The sequence below is a fragment of the Dermacentor variabilis genome, chromosome 1 (genome assembly GCF_050947875.1).
Source record: "Dermacentor variabilis isolate Ectoservices chromosome 1, ASM5094787v1, whole genome shotgun sequence".
Classification (NCBI taxonomy): Eukaryota; Metazoa; Arthropoda; class Arachnida; order Ixodida; family Ixodidae; genus Dermacentor; species Dermacentor variabilis.
In genome coordinates this window covers 127,702,989-127,725,537 of record NC_134568.1, presented here as the reverse complement: position 1 = coordinate 127,725,537, position 22,549 = coordinate 127,702,989, and the positions used below count along the sequence as shown (strand labels likewise).

Sequence of the window (22,549 nt, the reverse complement as noted above, 5' to 3'; positions counted from 1 at the left end):
TGTTTGTGCTCGTACTGTGTCTCAGAGGTGCTTGACATGTGGCTGTATACATTTTATCATTATTCTTCCATCTTGCTCCCACATATTCTCCAGTTTGTCATTCTCACTCACTGCACTGACAAGAAAGCATACCAGTAAGAACCCAAACCACACCATTGGTCACACCAAAATTATCAACTTCTCCCGCAGAAGAGAGTTGTCATACACAGTACTTCACAAAAAATTGTAATATGTGCATTCATACTAGACATGAACAGGGCATCGAAAGTGCCCAAAAATATGAATTTAGAAAAGAAATTTAATTTTATTACATTTTATTTCACCTGCAGTTGAAAAGCTAATTGACACACTTTTTGCCTGTTTTGCGCTAAATCCCGATAGAATTTAATCTTTCGCACAGTCTCACGCATGACGTCACCATGTGGCAAGTGTGGAGTTCACAAGCTACCAGACTGGGCATGACCTGCAGTCCACAAATGCATTTGGGAACTTGTGACGTAGTGCGTGGTTTTACCACTGCACCTTTAAAATGCACAAACAAATTTGCCACACTCTTAGACGCAGGCAGGCCACACACTGGCACATCATTTTTGATAAGCCACTGCCGCTGCCAGCAAAGCATGCATGCATGTGCACATTGTCTCTGACTTGACCTTATGAGAAGGTGCAATACCGTGGCAACTGGGATGCCCGCTCACATGGAAATTTTGGCTCGTATAGCTTGAATGATTCAGTGGGCACGGCGAAAGCGCTTGGCGCAGGTCGTTCACCATGCGCCTCATCTTCTTTGTACAGGCTCTGTTGCTGTCAGCGCAAGGTTCATTGCCTGCAACCACGCTAACGCCGGTATCGACAACACCAAGCATCAGCAATCAAGCTTGGATACTCAACGTCATCATCGAACCGCCTCCTTTCCCAAGCCATGGATACGTGACGTCACCGGCCATTACCCCTATAAAGACTGTCCCGCACCCGAGGATCTTCAGTGAGCACGGCGAAAGAGCTTGGCGCAGGTCGTTCACCATGCGCCTCATCTTCTTTGTACAGGCTCTGTTGCTGTCAGCGCAAGGTTCATTGCCTGCAACCACGCTAACGCCGGTATCGACAACACCAAGCATCAGCAATCAAGCTCGGATACTCAACGTCATCATCGAACCGCCTCCTTTCCCAAGCCATGGATACGTGACGTCACCGGCCATTACCCCTATAAAGACTGTCCCGCACCCGAGGATCTTCAGTGGGCATGGCGAAAGCGCTTGGCGCAGGTCGTTCACCATGCGCCTCATCTTCTTTGTACAGGTTGGTCACAACTGTTCGTTTCGTAGTGATAATAGGTTTTTAGTTGTTCTGCCGTGCCCTCAACTTTGTATAAGTACAGCCTATGATTGTTTTTGCTCCTGCAAACTGATGTTGTGTGGCGATGTTGAGGAAAATCCTGGACCAACAGTTGAAGAAATGTTTCAATCCTTGATAGAAGGACAACAGGCAATAATAAATGATATCGCGGACTTGAAAATGCGCCTTGAAAATACAGAAAAAGCGGTTGATTGTTTTGACAAACGTTTGACTCAGTTGGAAGAAGACGTACAAGAAAATACGAGCACCTTGGTCACAACTGTATGTAAAATGGAAGAGATACTAAAATCACAGAAAGCCAAGATGATCGACCTAGAAGATCGAAGTAGGCGATCAAATCTGATAGTTTTTGGCGTTCCGGAAATTCCCAATGAAACTTTGTCGCTCTTGCGTGACAAGGTTTTAAACGATGTCTTTCTGAATAAATTGGGCTTGAGCTGTTCGTCGGTGGCAAGAATACATAGGCTTGGGAGGAGTTCAGATGGCAAGCCGATTATCGTGTATTTCCAGGACTACACGGAAAAACATTCAGTCATGCAGAACGCATTTAAGCTAAAAGGTTCAAACATTTCTATTCAGAATGATTACTGCGCTGACACGCGGCGCAAACGCAAACTGCTTTGGACTAGTGCGAAGGCAGACAAATATAGCGGAAAAAAGGTTCAGCTGATTCACGATAAGCTGCGAATTGATGACCAGTATTTTTCTTGGGATGATGCCTCCAACTCCCGTAAACAGATTTCTGGAACTGATAGTACACCGAGCCGCAAACAAAATTATAGAACGAACAGCTCAACGTCCGAAAGCTAGCTTTTGCAGGCGCACCAGCTCCGGCTTCTCTCATTCAATGCCAGAAGTATTGTAAATAAAACAGATAAGCTGGAAGATTTGCTTTTGTTATATGACCCCCATGTCTGCATCATTTCGGAAACTTGGTTGCACGAAGCCATTCGCGACGACGAAATAGTTCCGCCGAACTATCATCTGTACAGAAAAGACAGGGTTTCTCGCGGCGGCAGTATTGCAGTCATAACAAAATCCAGTGTTCATGTAACAGTTGCAGATCAAACCAAGGAACACGGAAAGTTTACTCTTGAAGGTATCTATCTGGGGAATGTCGTTTTTTTTTTTTGCTCTGTATATCGGGCCCCAGGGGCTGTTGACTCTTTTATGCATCAGTTGTATGATCATCTTCTGAAACTAAAGGGAAAAAACTTAATAATAGCAGGTGACTTTAATCTACCGTGTCTAAACTGGAATCGTTTAAACTATGGTTCATCGGTTTCTGGTGACTTGGCGATAGATATTATGTTCAGCCTGGGCCTCCAGCCAGCTGTTTATAGTGACACCCGTGGAAATAATATTCTCGATCTTCTATTCCTGAGCGAAGTATTTTCTGATGGAACAACAACGGTCGAGCCTGGTATATCAGATCACAAGCTGATATCTTTTTGCTGGAAAGTTCCTGCGCAGAAGCACCAAGATCATAGAACAGTTAAAACAATTAGAGATTTCACTAAGGCAGATGATGTTGCGATTATAGATTATTTAGATACACAACTTGGTATAATCGAAAATAATGTTGAACTTTCATGGCAACGTTTTGAGGAGACTGTAAAGTACTGTACGGAGCACTTTGTCCCTTTAAAAGTAGTTCGAAAACAGCGCCTAAATCCTTGGATAAATCGAGATATTATTCAGACCAAGCGTAAAATAAAAAGGCTGAGAAAGAGGAACAAAGCTACAACCCCGCAGATTACGCAGCTGAAACAAGACTTACTACGAAAGGTAAATTCGGCTAGAGATGAGTTCTACAGCTTGAATCTTGAAGAATTTATTTCTCGCGATCCTAAAAAGTTCTGGCTGCATCTAAGCCAGAGAAAACAACAGATACAAAGCATTAACGTCAACGGAATTGAAATAGAGGATGCGCACTGCATTGCTGAATACTTCAATGTATATTTTCAAAGTGTGTTTACAGAACGTGATCAGTGTGAACTTTCCAGTGCAAGTAGCCCATCGGTAGATAATATTCTAATCAGTCGCGAAGGTGTCCTGGCATTGCTTTTAAATATAAATATTAAGAAGTCAGCTGGGCCTGATAACATTCCTAATGCTTTCTTGAGGCGATATTCTGAGCAATTATCTGAATTCATTTGTAATCTTTTCCAGTTATCCTTAAAATTAGGTGCAATACCATCAGTCTCGAGTAAAGCACGTGTTGTGCCGGTACACAAGAAAGGAGACCGCCAATCTGTTTCAAATTACCGTCCTATATCTATTACTAGCTCGTGTTGTAAGCTATTGGAACATATTATTATTATTATTATTTCTAATTTATATTAATGACCTCCCAGACCAAATTAAATCATCAATTAAGTTATTCGCCGATGACTGTGTTCTCTATCGTGTCATTTCTAACTCTGGCGAGTGCGATACTCTTCAATCAGACATTGGCATAGTAACATCATGGTGTGCTAGATCCCAAATGAAGCTCAATTCTAATAAATGTAAGGCGATGCGTGTGTCCCGTGTTGTAAGAAATACCACCCTTCCTACGTACAATATTAACAACATACCTGTAGAAAATGTATCATCATATAAATATCTTGGTATCTACATTACGCACAATCTTACATGGAATATTCATATAAATTACATTTACGGTAACGCTAATCGCATGCTTGGGTTTTTACGGCGTAATTTTTCATCGGCATCTGTAGCTGTCAAGTTATTTCTGTACAAATCCTTAGTGAGGCCTAAACTTGAATATGCATGCTCCATTTTCGACCCTTCTACTCTAAAGCTAAAGAACACCATCGAATCCATTCAAAACCGAGCTGCTCGTTTTATTCTTTCGAATTATTCTCGTCATGCAAGTGTCTCATCAATGAAACTAACCCTTGACTTGCCTAACCTAGAGTTACGTCGTAAATACTTTCGCCTATGCCTTTTTCACAAGATCTATTACTCTAACGAAACACTTAAGGATGAACTAATCTCCCCTCCATCATACATATCGTCACGCACGGATCATCGTTTTAAGGTTGAAGTCCCAACTTGTCGCACGAACGTTTATTTTGATTCCTTTATACCAAGAACGACGAATGACTGGAACCGCCTCCCTGCCTCCGTCACTGCCATTTCTGACGCCACAAACTTCAAGAATATTGTTAACGAATATGTTTGTACTAATCACCACTCCTCTCTGTAATGCCTCCGGGCCTTGAGAGTATGACAATAAATAAATAAATTGTCGCTGGTTTTATACAAGAGTTTTTGAAAGATCATAGCATACTATGACCTTTTCAGCATGGTTTCAGGAAAGGACTCTCCACTGTAACTCAACTCGTAACAACCGTACATGAGCTATCCCGCATACTTGATTTATCTGGACAAATAGATGTGCTCTTTCTGGACTTCAGCAAAGCTTTTGATAAAGTTCCCCATGCAAAGCTATTACATAAATTAGATAAAATTGGACTCCCATTTGGTATCATACAGTGGATATGTGCTTATCTCAAAAACAGAGAACAGTTTGTTGATATTAGGAATTGTACTTCCAGTGCACGTCAGGTCACCTCAGGAGTCCCTCAGGGCAGTGTACTAGGACCATTGTTATTTTTAATCTATATTAATGACTTGATTGATGTTATTCCTGGTAATGTGTCCATATGGTTATACGCGGATGATTGTGTTATCTCCAAGGAAATTGTGTCCTATGATGATCATTTTGTGCTGCAAAGATGCCTTGCAGAAATCACTGACTGGTGTTCCAATTGGGGAATGGAGCTCAATGCGGAAAAAACTGTACTTTTACGCGTAACAAGAAAAAAATCTGCTAGCATTTTTCCGTACCAACTTGGAAATAGAACTGTCCTCGAAGTCGACCAATACAAATACCTTGGCGTTACCCTCAACAATAAGCTTACATGGTCAACTCATATCTCGGATGTTTGCTCAGCTGCGCTAAAAAAATTGTGGTTCATAAAAAGAAAGCTTAAAAACGCGCCTGTAAGGACTAAAATGTTGGCCTACAATGCAATAGTGAGATCAAAATTAGAATATGCTTCCGAACTCTGGGACCCGCATACCATGAAAGACGCAAAAGAACTTGAGCGAGTACAGAGAAAAGCAGTGAGATTTATTTACGGGAAATATGCCAGGAAGGATTCGCCGTCCTCAATAATGTTACAAAATAGAATACAGAGACTCGAAATACGCAGAAAAATTAATCGTCTTGTACTACTACATAACACTCTTTCTGGAAAAAATAATATGACGCTACCAGCTTCCATATGTCGGCCTTCTACGAGGAGAACATGACACAGTCATGAGTATTTGCTTGCACCGATCTTCGCGAAAACAAACGCTTACAAGTACAGTTTTTTCCCTCGAACGGTGAACGATTGGAATTTACTTCCCATTAGTGTATTTCAGTCTAAAGATTTCATGGCTGCATTGCAAAATCACTTTTGTGCAAGTTAGCGATGTTGACGTTATCATTTGTGCTTCTTTAGTGCATTATGTTCATTTCATGTTGCATTGTATATGCTTTTCTGTGTTTTCTTGTTTGTGATATGCCCCTCCTGCTTGGGCCAAAGTATTGGCCTGCAGTATTATTAAATAAATAAAAATAATGATTCAAATAACAATACAACAATATAGATGAAAGAATAATAAAGACATCCTGATAATGTGAACTGAAAGTTCTGACTCAATCAAAACAGCGTTGCCATTAGGCCTGCTCAGCAGTCAAATGGCACTCGGAAAGGCGACAAATCATTACCATGAGAGGGGAGCCAACCCGCAGTGGTGGCTTAGCAGCTATGGTATTGTGCTGCTAAGCATGACATCGTGGGATCAAATCCCGGTCGTGGTGGCCACATTTTGATGGGGACGAAATGCAAAAACGCCCATGTCCCATGCAGTGGGGGCACATTAAAAACCCACAGGTGGTCGAAATTTCTGGAGTCCTGCACTATGGCACGCCTTATAATCACATCGTGGTTTTGGCATGTAAAATCCCAGAATTTAATTTTGAGAGGTGAGCAAGTTCCACTGTCTATAACCAATGATCTTCACAACATGATAGCACTACATTGGAACAGTGTCCAAAATATAACACAAACAACTGTACCATGTCCAAATTTTAAGTCACCATTATACACTGGCTCTATAAGCCTACGGCAGTGCAGCAACAAAGACTAAATATTTAACAGGAAGCTGTAGCTCGGCACCAACTCCGATGCCGCCTATTCAAATACAGTAGAACCTCGTTCATACATTTCAAAAAAAAAAAAAAAAAATCCGAGAAGAAACTTACTCACCAGGAGAACGTATGATCCGAAGTAACTAACAATTTGTAACTAAAACTAATTTTGACATCTACGTAATTCCAAGCGTTGCACGGGTGGTGCTCCAGTGGCCGGTGACCCATTTTGCTGTTTTCTGTTTTGTTGTTTGCGTGGTGTTTTAAAAGGCCAACGGGAATCCGAAACAAAAATCGAGTTGATGGGCGATGCAAGATGCTGCCAAAGCAAAATGTGATGCCCACATCACGTCGCCTGCAGCAGGGAATGGCAGCGCGTTTGGATTATCGCCTACTAAAAGCGTGCAGTGCGCTACCAATGGCACAACACACTACACATCATGCGCTGTAAAACAGATAGGTGAAGACGCGTATCGCAATGAGTTTAACGGAGATAGCTGTGAATGCAGCGTGTGATGACCTGGGCAGAGATTTGCTGGTACCAGAATAAGAAACTGCGCACACCGTCATTTTACGAGCGGCTATACAGGGTGTCCCAGCTAACTTTAGAAAGAGTTTAAAAATATGCCGATGCACTCGAAGACGACGCGACCAAATGCATGTTTCTGACTGTTCTATGAAGTAAGACACACTATTTTTTTTTTGTATTCTGCTTAATTGCATAATTAGTCAATATTAATTAACCAACTTTGGAAGCAACAAAGTTAGGCAAAAAATTCCAATTAAAAAGTTGTAGAGCGCTTTGCAAAACATCCGATTAAACAGTTTATAACTTTCTGTCTATAAGGTATCAGTGTTATTGCGCTTACTGCAGATGCCCGCGAAGTACAAAAAATACCACGCGACATATCCACTTGCATGCCATGATTGCAGCGCTCTCAAACTTTCTGTGTACAAACGAACATAGTATCTAGCAGGGTGTGCTGCCACTTAAAGGGCGACAGGGCAGTGGTGAAGGCGTCAGCTACACAATTTATGCCAACGATGTGCTTCCCTCGTGGCCGTTCATCATGATAGCAATAAGCAGACGCAGTGGCAGCACACCCGGCTAAATACTATGTTCGTTTGTGCGCGGAATGCTTGGGAGCAGTGCAATCATGATGCACAAGTGGGCATGTCACGTGGTGCTTTTTTGTATTTTGTGGGCATCCGCAGTAAGCTGAAAAACACTACTACTTACTAGATAGAAACTGTTTACTCGGACGTTTTGAAAACCACTCTGCAACTTTCTGATCAGAATTTTTTGGCGTAACTTTACTGCTTCAGAAGTTGGTTAATTATTGTCAACTAATTATATAATTAAGCAAAATACAAAATATAATGTGACACACTACATACAAAAGTGAGCAACATGCATTTGGTCACGTCGTCTTAGAGTGCATCGGCATATTTTTAAACTCTGGCTAAAGTTAGCTGAAACACCCTGTATATGGTTCTCGATCGTGCGCACCTCACGCATTTTTTTGTTTACATGGTATCTAGCGGCCGGAAAACATATCATACGATCGCAGTTTGGCGATGTACTGAACACTGGTGCCAAAAAATAGTGTTTTCTGGGAATGTATGACTTGGTAAAAAATGAGCGTAATTCTATCTGGTCATTTTTTTTTGTGTTCTCATTTCCGAACATTGGCGCCGGGAAAACGTACGTAACGGGAATGTATCACTGAGGTTCTACTGTACATGTAAAATGCAGAAATACTTTTCTGAGATAACCCCTGGGCTAATTTTAATGAAATTTGCAGCATTTGACAGAAAACATTGAATTATATTGACTGTTGAAAGCAGAATTTTGATATATGGCCTGAATTATAAAACTGCCAAAAATCGTTGTTTGAAAGAAGTCACAGGCCTTCGCGGTACACACAGCACGGTCACAGCATAAGCTGGAGGAGCGGCTCTATAGGAGCTCAATTTTCACACCACGCACTACAGGGTCTTCGTGGCGAAGTCTGTTCGCGCCGTTTTCACGAGAAGGATCTCAACTGTCCGCCCTGCGTCGGCAACAAGCTGCCACTTGTCCTGCTGTCTGCACAGTGGTCTGCTGAACCCAATGTTGCCTGGTTGCAGCCATGCGCGTAGCTCTACGATTCACTTCTTCAGCAGCGGTTCGTACCTTGCTAGGAGGCAACATAATGTGTACCAAAGAGTAAACACAGGTATACAGACTACATGGCGCACATATCACATCCCTTGATCGTGGCATGATACGCTGCTGCTGATGACGATGATAATGATGGTTTATTGGAATCCCCTTCGAAACTGGGTGGTGACAAATAGCCACCTAGCCTGCTTGAGTTAATCAGGTCCAGTTACGCGCAGCAAGCAACTACTGTATGCAACTCCTACATGTTGGGACACCTGGTGGAATATAACGGAACTGCAATGCAAAGTTTGTATGTATCGACGCTACACACATGCATGTCACCTCGCATGTAAAATCGCATGTCAAATGGCACAATATGATGCTAATGATGATGATTTAATGGCATTTCCTTTGAAATGGACAGACAGACAAAGAACTTTAATGAGGTCCTGAGAAGCGCCAAACTTAGAGCAGCACCGCAGGCCGCTCCCACGTCGGGACGGGGAGGCCCAGCCTTACTGCCGCATCGTGGGCTCTCTGTACAGCCCAGAGTTGTGGGAGAAGCTCGGAACTCTTGATGCCAGAGCTCCACTCCTCCTCGGTAGCTTGATTGGGTCCCCGTAACGAGGGGCTCCGCCAGAGCATGTGGTCTAAGCTGCTAACCAACCCGCGGTCCAGGCAAGAAGACTCGAAGATGTCCGGAGCAATAACGCTAAGGAAAGCTAAACTGCGATATGACCTAGTCTGCAACATTCCGAGTGTGATCGCCTGAGACGTGGAGAGTTTACCGTGCGGAGGCGGAAAAGCCCGCCTCCCCATTTGATAGTGCTTGGTGCTTCGTTAAAGGTGAATAAAATGTGTTTCAATTCCCCATTGCCATCCTGCATACCAGCATCTTCCCCGGCACAGGGAGTTAGAGCGCACGCCCGAGAGTGAACAGTAGCATTGAGGTTGGTGAGGGAATCTAGCTGAGAATCGGTATGTGCTAGAAACCAAACAATGGTGTGTAGGGATATAATCTTATTGTTGAGAATTTTAGAGGCTTCAATGGAAATAGATCCAGAAGCAAAGGCCCTAGCCGCCGATCTAGAGTCTGTGTAGGTTTTCAATCTACTATCGTCCAGGATGGGGAGAGCTATGGCCGCCTGCTTGGCCCTCAAGGGAGTAGAATCTTTGAAAGATGTAGAATTGAGGATCGAACCCCTGCGATCGATGACAATGGCAGTGAACCTGATCGAACGGCCATACTTGGTGGCAACTACGAAGCAAGCCGAGCGAGGTTCGTCCCTAGTGTGTCTTGAGAAGCGCGACGGCCCTGGCCCTGTGCCTGCCAACATTGTGCTGTGGATGAACGTTGCGAGGAAAAGGAGAGGTCTGAATGCTGGCCCTTGGGGCGTCAGAGAGCTGATGTCGCCGCTCCACAACGAGCGTGGAGTTGAGGCCGAGTACGGCCAAAATCTTCCTTCCGGCCAGCATAGATGACAGCCAAGCTACCTGGGCAGATTCCTGTGCATCGATGATCTCTTCCAGGGTGTTGTGAACCCCTAGCTGCGTGAGTCGCTCGGTTCTGGCTTGCATGGGAATGCCCAGCACCCTCTTTATGCTCTTTCGAATTAGAGGTGAAAAACCATCACCTAGCCCGCTTGAATTAATCAGGTATGCCATACATGTTTTTCATTACATCAGTACTTATACATCTCCATAATCTTTTTCTTCCTTAAGACTTTCCTACCAACCTTGTACCGCTGCCTATGCAACTGCTGCATGAGGTGCCACCTGGTGTAATAATGTGCAACTGCAATGCAAAGGGTGCACGTATAGACGCTACGCGGCGCACATCTCACATCGCAAGGCAAGTGGCACTATACGATGATAATGATTTAATGGCATCCCTTTTGAAACGCGGCAGTGACAGCCACCTAGCCAGTTTGATTTAATCAGGTGCATAATACATTTTCTAGCATTCTTGTATACATCTCCTTAAACTCTTTTTCTTTCCTAAACCTTCTTAACTGCCTTGTACCACTACCTGTGCATCTGCTACATGACATTCTACCTGGTGTAATAATATGCAAATGCAATGCAAAATGTGCACGCATTGACACGATGCGGCGCGCATGTGACATCGCGCGTCTCCTCACGCACTAGGACGCGTTTATAGGGCATTTTCCCATGGAATGTTAGCAAGCGCTGGCGCGGCTCAGTTGTAGAGTAGCTGACTCCCACGCAGCGGGCCTAGGTTCAATCCCAGTGGGAAGTAATTCCCCCCCTGGCGATAGCTGCTACGGACACCGGCAGTGGTGGACACCATTGCGAATCGCAACAGCTATTGGAATGTGCCTATAACAGCTTATGCTGTAAAAATTAACCGACGATTAAGATACTCCGCTATTGGAATGTGCCCATAACAGCTTACGCTGTAAAAATTCACCGACGATTAAGATACTCCCTAATGCGGAATGTGAGTGCAGCACTATACGTGTTTTCATTTCACGCTAGTATGTGGGCTGGCATGGACAATCTGACTCATGCGACACGTTGCAGATGGAGCAAAGCGCGGCGCGACTGCCTGGCTAATCTGGAAATAGTGAGAGCCAGCACGTGGGTGACGTGTGGCTGCGATTCACAGCAGCCGCTGCCAACAGACCCCCAGATGACGCGCGCTACCCTGGCACCATCGTCGCCGCACTATGCTTTTCTCACGCTTTCGCCATACCCTCCACCGCTTTCCATCTCATGGTTCATCACCCTCTAGACTTGCTAGAAGGTGTTGCATGCTTATGCTGCACCCTCCTCTCTGCTTTCCTCTTCACGTCTTTAATCTCTCACTGTGCTTGTTCGCTCGGTTACACCGCCCACGCTCGCCGCAGGAACGGGCGCCTAGCTGCACTCTAAAAATAGCACAAACTTTACAAATCCGCAACTCCGCACCAAGAACAGATATTGCAGTGTATTTGAGAGCCATGGTTGACACATTAAATTTGGCCGCTTTAGTACTATTTGATGCAATTTACAGAACTGCGATACGGTTTTTCATTGCTGAGTTAGAGTTTCGTTTTCTGAAAATTTTCGATTTTCAACTATTTCTATTCAGATATCGGCAGCCTAAATAAAAAATTCGCTCCAACAGGCACTAGATTTTAACTCTTTCTTTTAAATGCAACAAACCTCATCAAATGTGGTGAAGTGGTTGCCTAGAAAAATGGTTTCTCCTTTCCCATGTATTTAGATAGGAGCCCCCCCCCACAAAATTGGCCGGCTACTGCATTAACAAATGTTAAATTTGGATGCACAGTGCACTATGAAACTAAACCTGTTTTGTTGATCTAGATAAATAAACCACCAGTAAATCAATGTAAAAAATGTCCATAGTGAAAATATTCTTCCAGTGCACGTCCTATCTGAGATTGACAACAGAGAACATTCTGCACAACAAATAGCTTTGGCTCCAATGTTACTTTCTGCAGAAATCAAGGACAGCAGCTCACAGATACAAACACTGTACTGGGGGTGTGTGAATACTTGTATTTCACTGAATCGAACTGAACAGTGAACAATTGAATAATTTGATTCGCGAATCGAATACCTACTATTTCATTTTTCGAATATTCGGTGTAGAGACCCGTGCTGTTCTGCATATGTCGCGTGCGCCGCGGTGCCCTTCGTGCTCACTGCCGTGCAAGCAAGCACCTATTTTCAACGCAAAAGGAACCCCGAGTGTGACGCGGAAGGGCCGCCCCGTCCCAGCTGACATGGTCATGGACTTTGGTTCTGTGAAAGCTACTGTCATGCTGCATATGCTCCCCAATGTTACGCAGCACCCGAATGCCACAATTCGCAAGCACGTCGGCCATGGCCGCCTCTGTCGGTACCAAGTTCGTCCCAGGACTGATCGAAATGCTAACGCAACCCGAACAGAGGGAATGCCGACAATAAAAGTGCTGGTTTTGGTAAGCGTGAAATCACAGGCGTAGATCAAGCCCGGTTAACTTACACAAAGCACACAGATTGTGTAGGATACATAAGTGACGATGAATGTAACGCCGCTTCAACATTCGTCAATCTACCGTACACATGATTGCGGGTGCGATGACTGATCAGCCGATCATGCCACATGAACTTGCCGTAACCCTCCCGATTTCAGAATCTTTGACAGGAGGCAGATCATGCCGAACCCGACAATGAAACAGGGCTTGCTCTTTACCATTTGCGCTGAACGCAGTCGACCAGCACAGTGCAAACGATGACTGCACACAGAGCAATGATAGAGTCACGTGAAGCACGATTCGCGCTTTTGTCTGTCATGCTGATTGGCCTTACGGCAACCCACCTGCCATAAAGATGGGAAAGCCCAGCCATTCCGTATTTTGGAGAAAAGCTAGAAAGCAAAACTTTCATTGAAGTAAAAGATATTGCCGTAAAACACAGGGCGACCATTAGACTGAGAGCCTTATTGGTATGTACAACATAACGTCACTAATTCTTTAGCTTCATGGGGAGAAAAAGCAAGTGATTTTATTCAACAGGCGTTTTATAGATATTCTTTTCCAGACTTTCATATATTAACACTGAGCTGTAATCAGTGCTGGCATACCAATTTGGAGTTCCCTTTAAAAAGAGTAGACCGTACTGTATACCTTGATTTCTATGTACGGATAGCTTGCTACATTTTTGTTGTGCAATGCCAGGAGACTCCCGAGCATGTGCAGCACCGTGTTTTCTTGCCCAAAGTTTGTAAGCATTACATTTCATGCAGGGCTTGTCTCCCTTCACTGGAGGGAGGGGGGAAGGCTTATATGGCAGCGACCAGTATAGAACACGCGTACACACACACGCTCATATATATATAATTATATATATAAAAGCAAAGAATAAAAGCCAACTTAAATCAGTGTAATGAAGCCAACTTTCTCTATATATAAACAAATTCTTGTGGGTGTTCTGCAAATACATTATTCTGCATGTATTTTGGGCATTCATTTAATGCGCTGATTCAATCAAGCATTTAGGAAAAATTGTGCATTTTGGAAACTTTTTTTTTTTCAATAATAACTCTGGAGGTAAAGGGTACAAGATATGTGAACTCAAAGCAAATTAGTCTAGCTGCAACACCGAACTTTAGTTGCCTTGCTTCATTGACAACCTCAGGCACTACAACAATATATTTTATGGTTTCACACCTACTTACCTGCAAAAGTGGATGAAGATGGTTCTTTGGTACAACACAGCATTCATAACACACTACTAAATTAATGAAAATTATCTAGAAACCTAGAGAAACCAAGGTGAACCTTCACTAATACAGGAGCAGGTAGCTTCATGGTCAGGTGGCTTATGAAAGAGTATACTGTGCAAAGAATTTTAGTCGAACAAGGGTGGCGACCATCATGTTCAGTGCCTCAGGGAAATGCATGCAGTAGTACGACAATACCTGTTTTGTGTTTTTTCTCATGCCACATCAACCTATTAATCGTGATTAAACCCTTAATAAAAAAAATTCCCACGCACTGAGGGAATCTATGTAAGCTAAGCTTTCTGTGCTGTTTGCTTTGACTGACGGTAATTAGTGGTGATGTTGACTGTGAAAGTTTAATGCCTTCAACGTTTAGTCTAACACGAGAATGGTTGGTTGATGTTAAACGTTAACTTGCATGCACCACTGCTGTTTGTCTGCATAGTACACAAAACACACAGGGAGATGTGTTGCTTCAGGCGTCGTTGTGCACCATATTTCATAACCTTCGATAGGGTTGAGCCTTACACGGCACATCGCGTCGGGGCAGAAGCATTAAGCTTGAATTGGATTATGGAGCTGTACATGCCAAAACCACAATCGGATAATGAGGCAGGCCGTAGTGGCGCACTCCGGATTAATTTTGGCACCGTGGTGTTCTTTAACGTGTCCCAAAATCGAATTACCCGTGCATTTTCTATTTCGCCACCGTCTAAATGCGGCTGCCACGGTCGGGATCAAATCCATGGCCTCTAGCAATTCCATAGCTGCAAAGCTACCACGGCAGGCAAAGAAGTGTTGATTTCATGATCCACCGCTACCGTAGTGTCGCCTGGACCCTGCAGTGTGCTTTAATTAATGTGGCTCTGCTTCTGCACACCCTGTATAATTTGTTTGTTGATATATTTGCATGGTGTTTATTTTTCATAATAAGCAGGAACGTACCATACCATACATTTAACTTAGGCTTATCCAGTTTCCCCGCAACCGCTGTCGTAGAATAGTAGGGGTTCCTTGCCTTCTCACGTCACCTCCCCCTCCCCCTTTTATGAGAACAGCCTCTTCTCCTCCCTCCTCTCTACAGTTCTATCTATGTCCCCTCTGGACTCGCACATTAGTAGAGCGGGAAGCGCTGCAGTTTCTGAAATGCTTTTGAGGGTGGTCACGGATAATTACAGCTGTCAAGAGGCTAATGTGGTGGCACCCAGGGAGCTCCAGAGGGCATTGTGCACATTTGACGCGGCTTGGTCCAAACGAGTTTCTCGGCTCGCCATTCCTCTCTGACTCGCTCCTGTCATGTATACACACGCCCTGAACCACACCCCGACACGGTGTGCCAGACAGCAGCAGCCACAGCAGCAGCAGCAGTGGGAAAGTCAAAGGAAGAGGCAAATAAAGCTTCACTTTAAGATACTAGTTTGGTGAAATATAGTAAAATTATTTTATCATAATTCACGGACCTTTGAAGACTGTGCTCTGTAAAGGCACTGTGAAAAGGCACTCTGCTCTATATTCACGTCAAGAATGATCAGTGTCACATAAAAATTTATATATTTTTGAAGTTTACTCACAAATTATTCGCGTTACAGGGGAAGAAACTAGGCTCCGAAAAATCAGTTGGCAACTATTCGTATTCCTCAGAAATCAGTTTTGCCCTAAACTGAACAGAAATGAAAAGTCGCATTGGTGTCAATATTAAAATCGTAAACACAGTGAAAGAAATCTGGCATTTAACAATAAGATCATAAATGTTTGCAGGCATGCATAAACTAAGAGCAATGTGACATAGGAGCAAGGAAGTTGGGCAAGCACAATGAACTTAAGTGAGGGTCAGGGACCTAAAACAGCCATCATCATCAGCAGCAGCAGCCTGCTTTATGTGCACTGCAGGATGAAGGCCTCTCCCTGCGATCTTCAATTACCCCTGTCCTGCGCCAACCAATTCCAACTAGTGCCGGCGAATTTCCTAATTTCGTCGCACTGCCTAGTTTTCTGCCGCCCTCTACTGCGCTTCCCTTCTCTTGGTACCCATTCTGTCACCTTAATGGTCCAACAGTTACCTAATCTGCGCATTACATGACCTGCCCAGCGCCATTTTTTTCTCTTAATTTCTATTAGAATATCGGCTATACCCATTTGCTCTCTGATCCAAACCGCTCTTTCTGTCTCTTAACGCTATGCCTAGCATTCTTCGTTCCATCGCTCTTTGCGCGGTGCTTAACTTGTTCTCAAGCTTCTTTGTCAGTCTCCAAGTCTCTGCCCCATATGTCAGCACTGGTAAAATGCACTGATTGGACACGCTTTTTTTTTTCAATGATAATGGTAAGCTTTCAGTCAGGAGCTGACAATGTCTGTCGTATGCGATTCAACCCAGACAGCAATACACGTCTAAACAGTGCATCATGTCGACTAAATTTTTTCTCGCCCATCGTTTACTATCATGCTGCTGTTAATGTCTGCCTTGGAGGCAAGGAAGTTGGGCAAGCACAATGAACTCAAGTGCAAGGCAGGGACCTAAGACAGTACTTTACACGTCTAAACAGTGCCTCATGTTGACTGCATTTTTTTTTTCTCACCGTTTGTTTATTTTCATGCTGCTATTATTGTCTGTCCCCAAACACGCACATCTACCTCAATTTCTTGCCTGCACAAAGAAAGAGAAATGGAATTATGGAACTGTCAACCTACCTGGAGAAGTGTGCTGAGAGTGTAGATGCAGTTCTGATGAATTAGCTGCAGCCCTTTCAGCAAGTGCTGAGGACCGTAGGCCCAGCCAACCTGTACACACATTGCAGGTGCTGCAATCTCACATAAACTCAAAGCATACACAAACTTATACACTGTTTCATACTTAGCAGGCAACTCTGCGCAAGCTGCAAAACTAAGTATAGTGCGATTATAGAAGTCGCACTCCACACATCTTGCAGCGTAGTTTTTTATCTGCAACGCTTTATACAAAATAACTACTTCATATATTACAACTTGTGAATATAAGCTTACATCGTATAACATATTTGTACAGTTTTGTGCTTCAAGTTCACTGCATACTATGTTTTAGTCGCGAGTGAAAGTGGTGTGTTATGGCCCCTGGTCGCAAAAACGTACAACTCAACTCAACTGATGGTAAACAGGTTCATATCTGCAGCACTATCCACGTAATAATTATGCCCTATTTTGTGACATTGAAATAAGTCATAAATCGTTACATGGAAAAGGAGTGGCTGGAAGGCCTATATGGGGAATGGGGCAAATGAGGGAAACAGGAACATTACAAACGGTGGTCAGTCTCCACCTAGCGTGTGAAGTTTCAAAGGAACAGCAGTGTCATGCGGGCTCAACCATATTTGCTGGGTACTGTCCAGTGTCACAAAACTGCCGGTATCCCTGAATTTCTTTTTAGTACATGTACAGAAATGTGTTCTGATAGATTCTATTTGTTTTAGGTGGTTAATTTGTATATGTAGAACAGAGCAGTATATGAACTAAAGTGCAAGTCTCTTGTTCCAGTTCTATTTTATTTTCTTGAGTGCCATCTCACCCAAAGCGCAGCCAAAGTGTGAGCCTACATGCTGGTTGCTTTTATTGTATGTTATTTTTATTCATTTCAATGTTACCCCTGAGACAGTGGTTGCGAGTGTCCCCATGTGCCCTCCTAAGTTGTTAACCAGTCGGTACGTGAGAGCTTAAAAAGGGGACCAACAGGCCTACCTATTCAGTCTTCTCTGGGTGAAACGTTGCCAAGCACTCTCCAAAACCCCAGCTTTGTATACCAGATTCCCCCGATGAGACTGAGACCCCAGAAGCACCAGTCTTTGAGGGTCACTCTTTATGCATCATACCTGTTTCTTTTTTAGCTCTCTTTTGCTAGCTGTAACCAGTAGCCCTATAAGTTCCCGCTTCTCAATCCTAATTGTCCAATTGTATGATGCATTAATTAGTGTAGCCTTTCTATGTTGTCTCAACTGTCATGTAACTATGTCTTATTGATTGTAAGAACTGCTTTTACTGACTGATAAACTTGCTCTCCTTCTGTTCAGGTTACTGTGACCCATTCACTGTGTTTGCTACCAGCTATGCTGTGTATCAATTACGTAGCGCCCCCCCCCCCTTGTCATTTCTCAGTGGCAACCCTGTGCCCACACTGAGCTTGTGACATCCATTGTTTAAAGGTACTAATGTGCAGCTTGAGGTACCTCTGCCTGATGTTTTTTGTAACAGGTTTTTTTGTAACAGGGACACTCCCACAACATATGTTTATTCATCGTTTGAGTGCCTGTGTGGCCCGTCAAGCAAGTGACCGTTGCTATAGGGGCAGCGTCATAGTTCAATGAGTCCTCAGCTTCATAAGCGTCCATGCTAGTGCTGTCCGGTTCCTCGCTATTATAGTCCAAGGTGTTATAGCAAGGGCCTTTTTTGCAAAGTGCCACTTGGCCAACACGTCCTCTGCTCAAGTAAAACTCTTGGTTGGGCTAGTTGGTTCATGCTTGAATTAATAAAGGCAAGGCGCAGAAGACCAGGACTCAAGAAGAACACAAACGACAGGACCGGCACCTGTCGGGCGCCGGTCCTGTCATTTGTGGTCTTCTTTTTGAGTCCTGGTCTTCTGCGCCTTGCCTTTATTAATTCAAACATCCTCTGCAAGCGCAAGCCAGTGTGTGCCTTATGGACTAGCACTTTGCTGCTGTGTGGTAGGTTTGGCGGTGGCTGGTGGTCATTCGTATCAATTTGTGCTGCCAGAGCAAATGCCAGCTCCCCTTCTGTTTGGCCAAGCTGACACGTTCAGCTTGGTCTGGGTCATGCGATACAGGTAGGATATGGAGAGCCGAGACATAGAAATTCATTGCGTTGTTCTCAGCCGCATCTGTGCTATCTAAATTAATGAAAATAGGTTTTTTAAATATAGAACTTAACCAATGTGATAATACTTTCTTTACTATTTGTTCTTTCAGATTGGAAGACACTAGATGGTCAAGTAGCCATCACAGTCTCTTTGCTAATGAAATAAGATCAGTTAATTACCTTTTCATTACTGTTTTTATGCCAATATTGCAATGGAAGTATTGGAGGGGGACGCCGCAGGAGGCAAAAGCAATTTATATGATTTTAAAAACGTCATCCATTGTTGAGATATTAGTTGATGAAAATTCACCTTTTGTCGCTCTGATACCGAAACTGGGTGCGACACAGTGTGGCACACAGCGCTCAACAACACAGCAGTGGAAGCACTGCACATGTTATTCTCGGTGCTCTCAAGACAAAGAGCAGCTCACTGCAATGACTTGCTGAGGCATCCAATCTGTCGTTGCACATTTGTACCACAAGAGTTGGTAGCTTGAAAAGACATGATTTTCGCAAGATACGACAATAAGAGGTGAGGCACAGGTGGTAAAGCCATTGACGTAAAAAAACCAAACAAGGAAGGAAGTTTCACAGTTCTTCAGGCACTCTTCATGCATCCGATTTCAGTATCGGAGCAACAAAAGGCAAATCTTTTTCAACGAATATCTCAACAGCAGATGGCGTTTGCAAGACAATGTTAACTGCTTTTCCCTCCTGTGGCGTTCTTCTCCAATACAGTAATACCTCGTCAACTCTAACTTGCATATCTCGAAAAATCGGCTAAGTCGAAATTTTCTGCGGCACCAAACCATTTCCTATACATCCCATGTATTTGTTGCCCTTTATCTCGAAGTATTTTTGGTCCAAACTGCGGATATCTCAAAATCTTGACTGAGAGTGGAACGAAAATTCCGCCACCGGACCGTTTCACAAGATTCGCGCAATGCTGCCATCGATAGCAAGATGGCTAAGAACAACAGGAATCTTCTGTTCATTGTAGACGATTGCCCAAACCACGGCAAAATAGATAACTTGGAGGCAGTGACAGTAGAGTTTCTGCCGGCGAACATGACCTCTGTGCTACAGCTGATGGATCAAGGTGTGATTGAAGTTGCCCGCAAGATCTACAGAAAGAGCCTGCTTCATAGAATTCCATTATCATATGAAAACGGCAAAGGGTACAAAGTTGACTTGCTCGGAGCAGTACCATACATCTCCTCTGCAGCGCTTGGCAGCAAGTTCGTGCAGCGGCTATCGCCAACTGCTTTGAGCATGCGGTATTTTCACGTGCCGCCAGTTTGCCAAAGGCGGATACAGATGAATTCACAGATTGTGAAGAACTCTGCCAAGAGGTGATAGAGCTTACCGGTAATGGTGTCACCGAAAGCGACATGACCTTTCACAAGTACGCGCTACGCGAGCAGGATGTGCCGGTGACAGGAGAACGTACGGACGCTGAAATTGTTGAAATTGCCACAAACTGAGGGGATGGCGAAGACGATGGCGAAGACGATGGCAACAACGATGAACCACCTCGAGAGGTGTCGATACCTGCCGAATCGAGGAATTCGTTGCGCTTGCTGCGAAATAAGGTTGAGAGCAGCGGTGGGGAAGATTTGCTCATGCGATGTGTCAAGCAGCTAGAGGACACCTTCCTAGACCCGAGCGCGACCGCAAAGCAGACCAGCACTACGCAGTTTTTTTCTGCTGAATAAAATGGCAGTGCCGCAAAACCCAGTCGGTTAACGTCTCTTGTATGCTACTTCTTTTTTCTTTCAAACCTTTATGAAAAGCAAGATTAGAAGCTGCTGTTGAAGAGTTGGTAAGTAGATTATTTTGGAAAGAACTCTAGTTCTCACGGCAATTTGCGCAACTTTCCTTATCTCAAAAATTCGCTTATCTCGAAATTTTTCTCGGATTTACTACTTCGAGTTAACGAGGTATTACTGTACTGCCTTTGCAAGATTACCATTAAAACATGTGATTAACTAAAGTAAATTAACTAAACAAATTAACTAAACAACCTTAGTTAATTATCAAATGGTCTGAGAAGGCTGCTCAACCATCGAGCGTCTGCCATGCTGAAAGGACGAATAGTGAAGAAAGCATCACCGCATTGGTCAAATTCTAGTTAATTAAAATCTGTTTCCATTAAAGAGCCCCTCACCAGGCCACATAGAAAATTTCAGTTATACGCTGGAAGTTGTTACGTGCCCTCTAGGGAGCGATCTACTGCAAGAATTTTCCAAATTGGTTCATTAATCGCAGAGATAGCAATACTCAGCACCGCGAATCCATAATGGAAATTCCTTCCCTGCATTCTCCCATGCCAGAGCTTGAGGATCGTGTGATGCATTAGTCATGAGCCCCGCGTTCATTTGTTTTGTTGTTTTCTTTCCTTGCTTTTTTGCTACGCAGCGCACTTCCACTGATGGTGTCGCGCGCAAGCTGTCGCGTTTGTCTCGTTTCGCCTAGCGTATAATTTTGCGCACTGTGCACAAGAACACCTGACTAGCATTATAAGTCAGTGCTACACAAACATTAACAAAGAGACACAGAGCATGATTGTGCATTGGAGCACAGGAGAAAATGAAATAGTTTCAGAGTCTGCGTGCACGATTGCACGACGTGGGAACAAGCAGACGAAACAGAAGTACATCTCTCCTGCTGCAGTGCGAAGTAAAACAAAAACATGCAGACATTCAGTTTGTGTGTTTTATAATTCCGCTAAACTTCAATTCGTTAATGGAAGTGACAGAGAACACAAATAACAAATTTTGCCTTGAATATTCAATTCTCAAAGTCACTATGAACGACGTCACAGCACAGACATGTACGTAGGCGCACTTGTGCATTTACATCAACCCTCCAGCTTGGAGCGTGGCACCAGCAAGGAGAAGGGTAAATGGCGTCCGCTTTTAATTACTTAACAGACAAGAATGTTAGCGTGTATTGTATGCATTGCGATTGTCAGCTCAAAATGGCCAGACCAGGTGAGGGACCCTTTAAAATAGATCACGCAGCATGTGTGAGACATACTGTTACATTGAATTGCATGATGCTGATGCATATCTGGATCTTTCATTCAGATGTGACACTATTTCTGGTCGCAACTTCGCGAGCAGTGAGAGAAGGCTAGAGTATCTAGCCTTTGTAACATTGCCTGCTGGGTCATTCCACGCCAAATCAACAAGAGTTCTTTCGACCATCACAGATATAGCTGAAAAAATTTCCACGTTTGTTGAAGTTCAAATGTGTTCTCCACATTTTTCTTTCTGGCCAAAAATTTTCCAGCATTTTTGCGAACATTTATTGTTCTTGCCCAGCTGAGGTAGAAGGCACCAATCAACATTTTTTTTTTCAAAGGCATGTTGTATGGTCCAGACATTCAGATGGTGTGTATGGAAAGACAATGAGGTGGTATGACTGCCAAAATAGCCAATTTTTCAGATATTTGACTACTTTGAGTGCTTTTGGCACCAGCAAAAGTGAGTAAAATTGCAAAGCTTTAATGTTTTGCTTGGAATGCAGAAGAATCCAGAAGGCACAAATTAAATACAGAATGGTAGCCTGGTTGACATAGTATAGCTGAAGAATATTTGAAGCTTTAAAGGTTCAGAAAATAGCCTGAAAAAAAAAGTGTAAAGTTTGTTGTTTTGAAAGAAGCTTTGTTTTCAAAGTAAAAAAAGTTGCTTTGGCGGTCAGCCTAAAATTTACGTGATACCTCATTAGATAGCTCTACATATCTGCTGTGTATATGAAA

At 43.6% G+C, this 22,549-nt stretch overlaps 1 protein-coding gene across 3 annotated transcripts in view; it reads right to left on the bottom strand.

Annotated features, from left to right (window-relative positions):
• Kyat (Kynurenine aminotransferase) overlaps positions 1 to 22,549 on the bottom strand; it is a 121,669-nt gene that overhangs the window by 23,035 nt on the left and 76,085 nt on the right. For all 3 annotated transcript variants that reach the window (XM_075694632.1, XM_075694628.1, XM_075694637.1), the window contains one exon: positions 16,636 to 16,725. In XM_075694632.1, the coding sequence (XP_075550747.1) occupies positions 16,636 to 16,725 (90 nt within the window). The remainder of the gene's footprint in view (positions 1 to 16,635; positions 16,726 to 22,549) is intronic.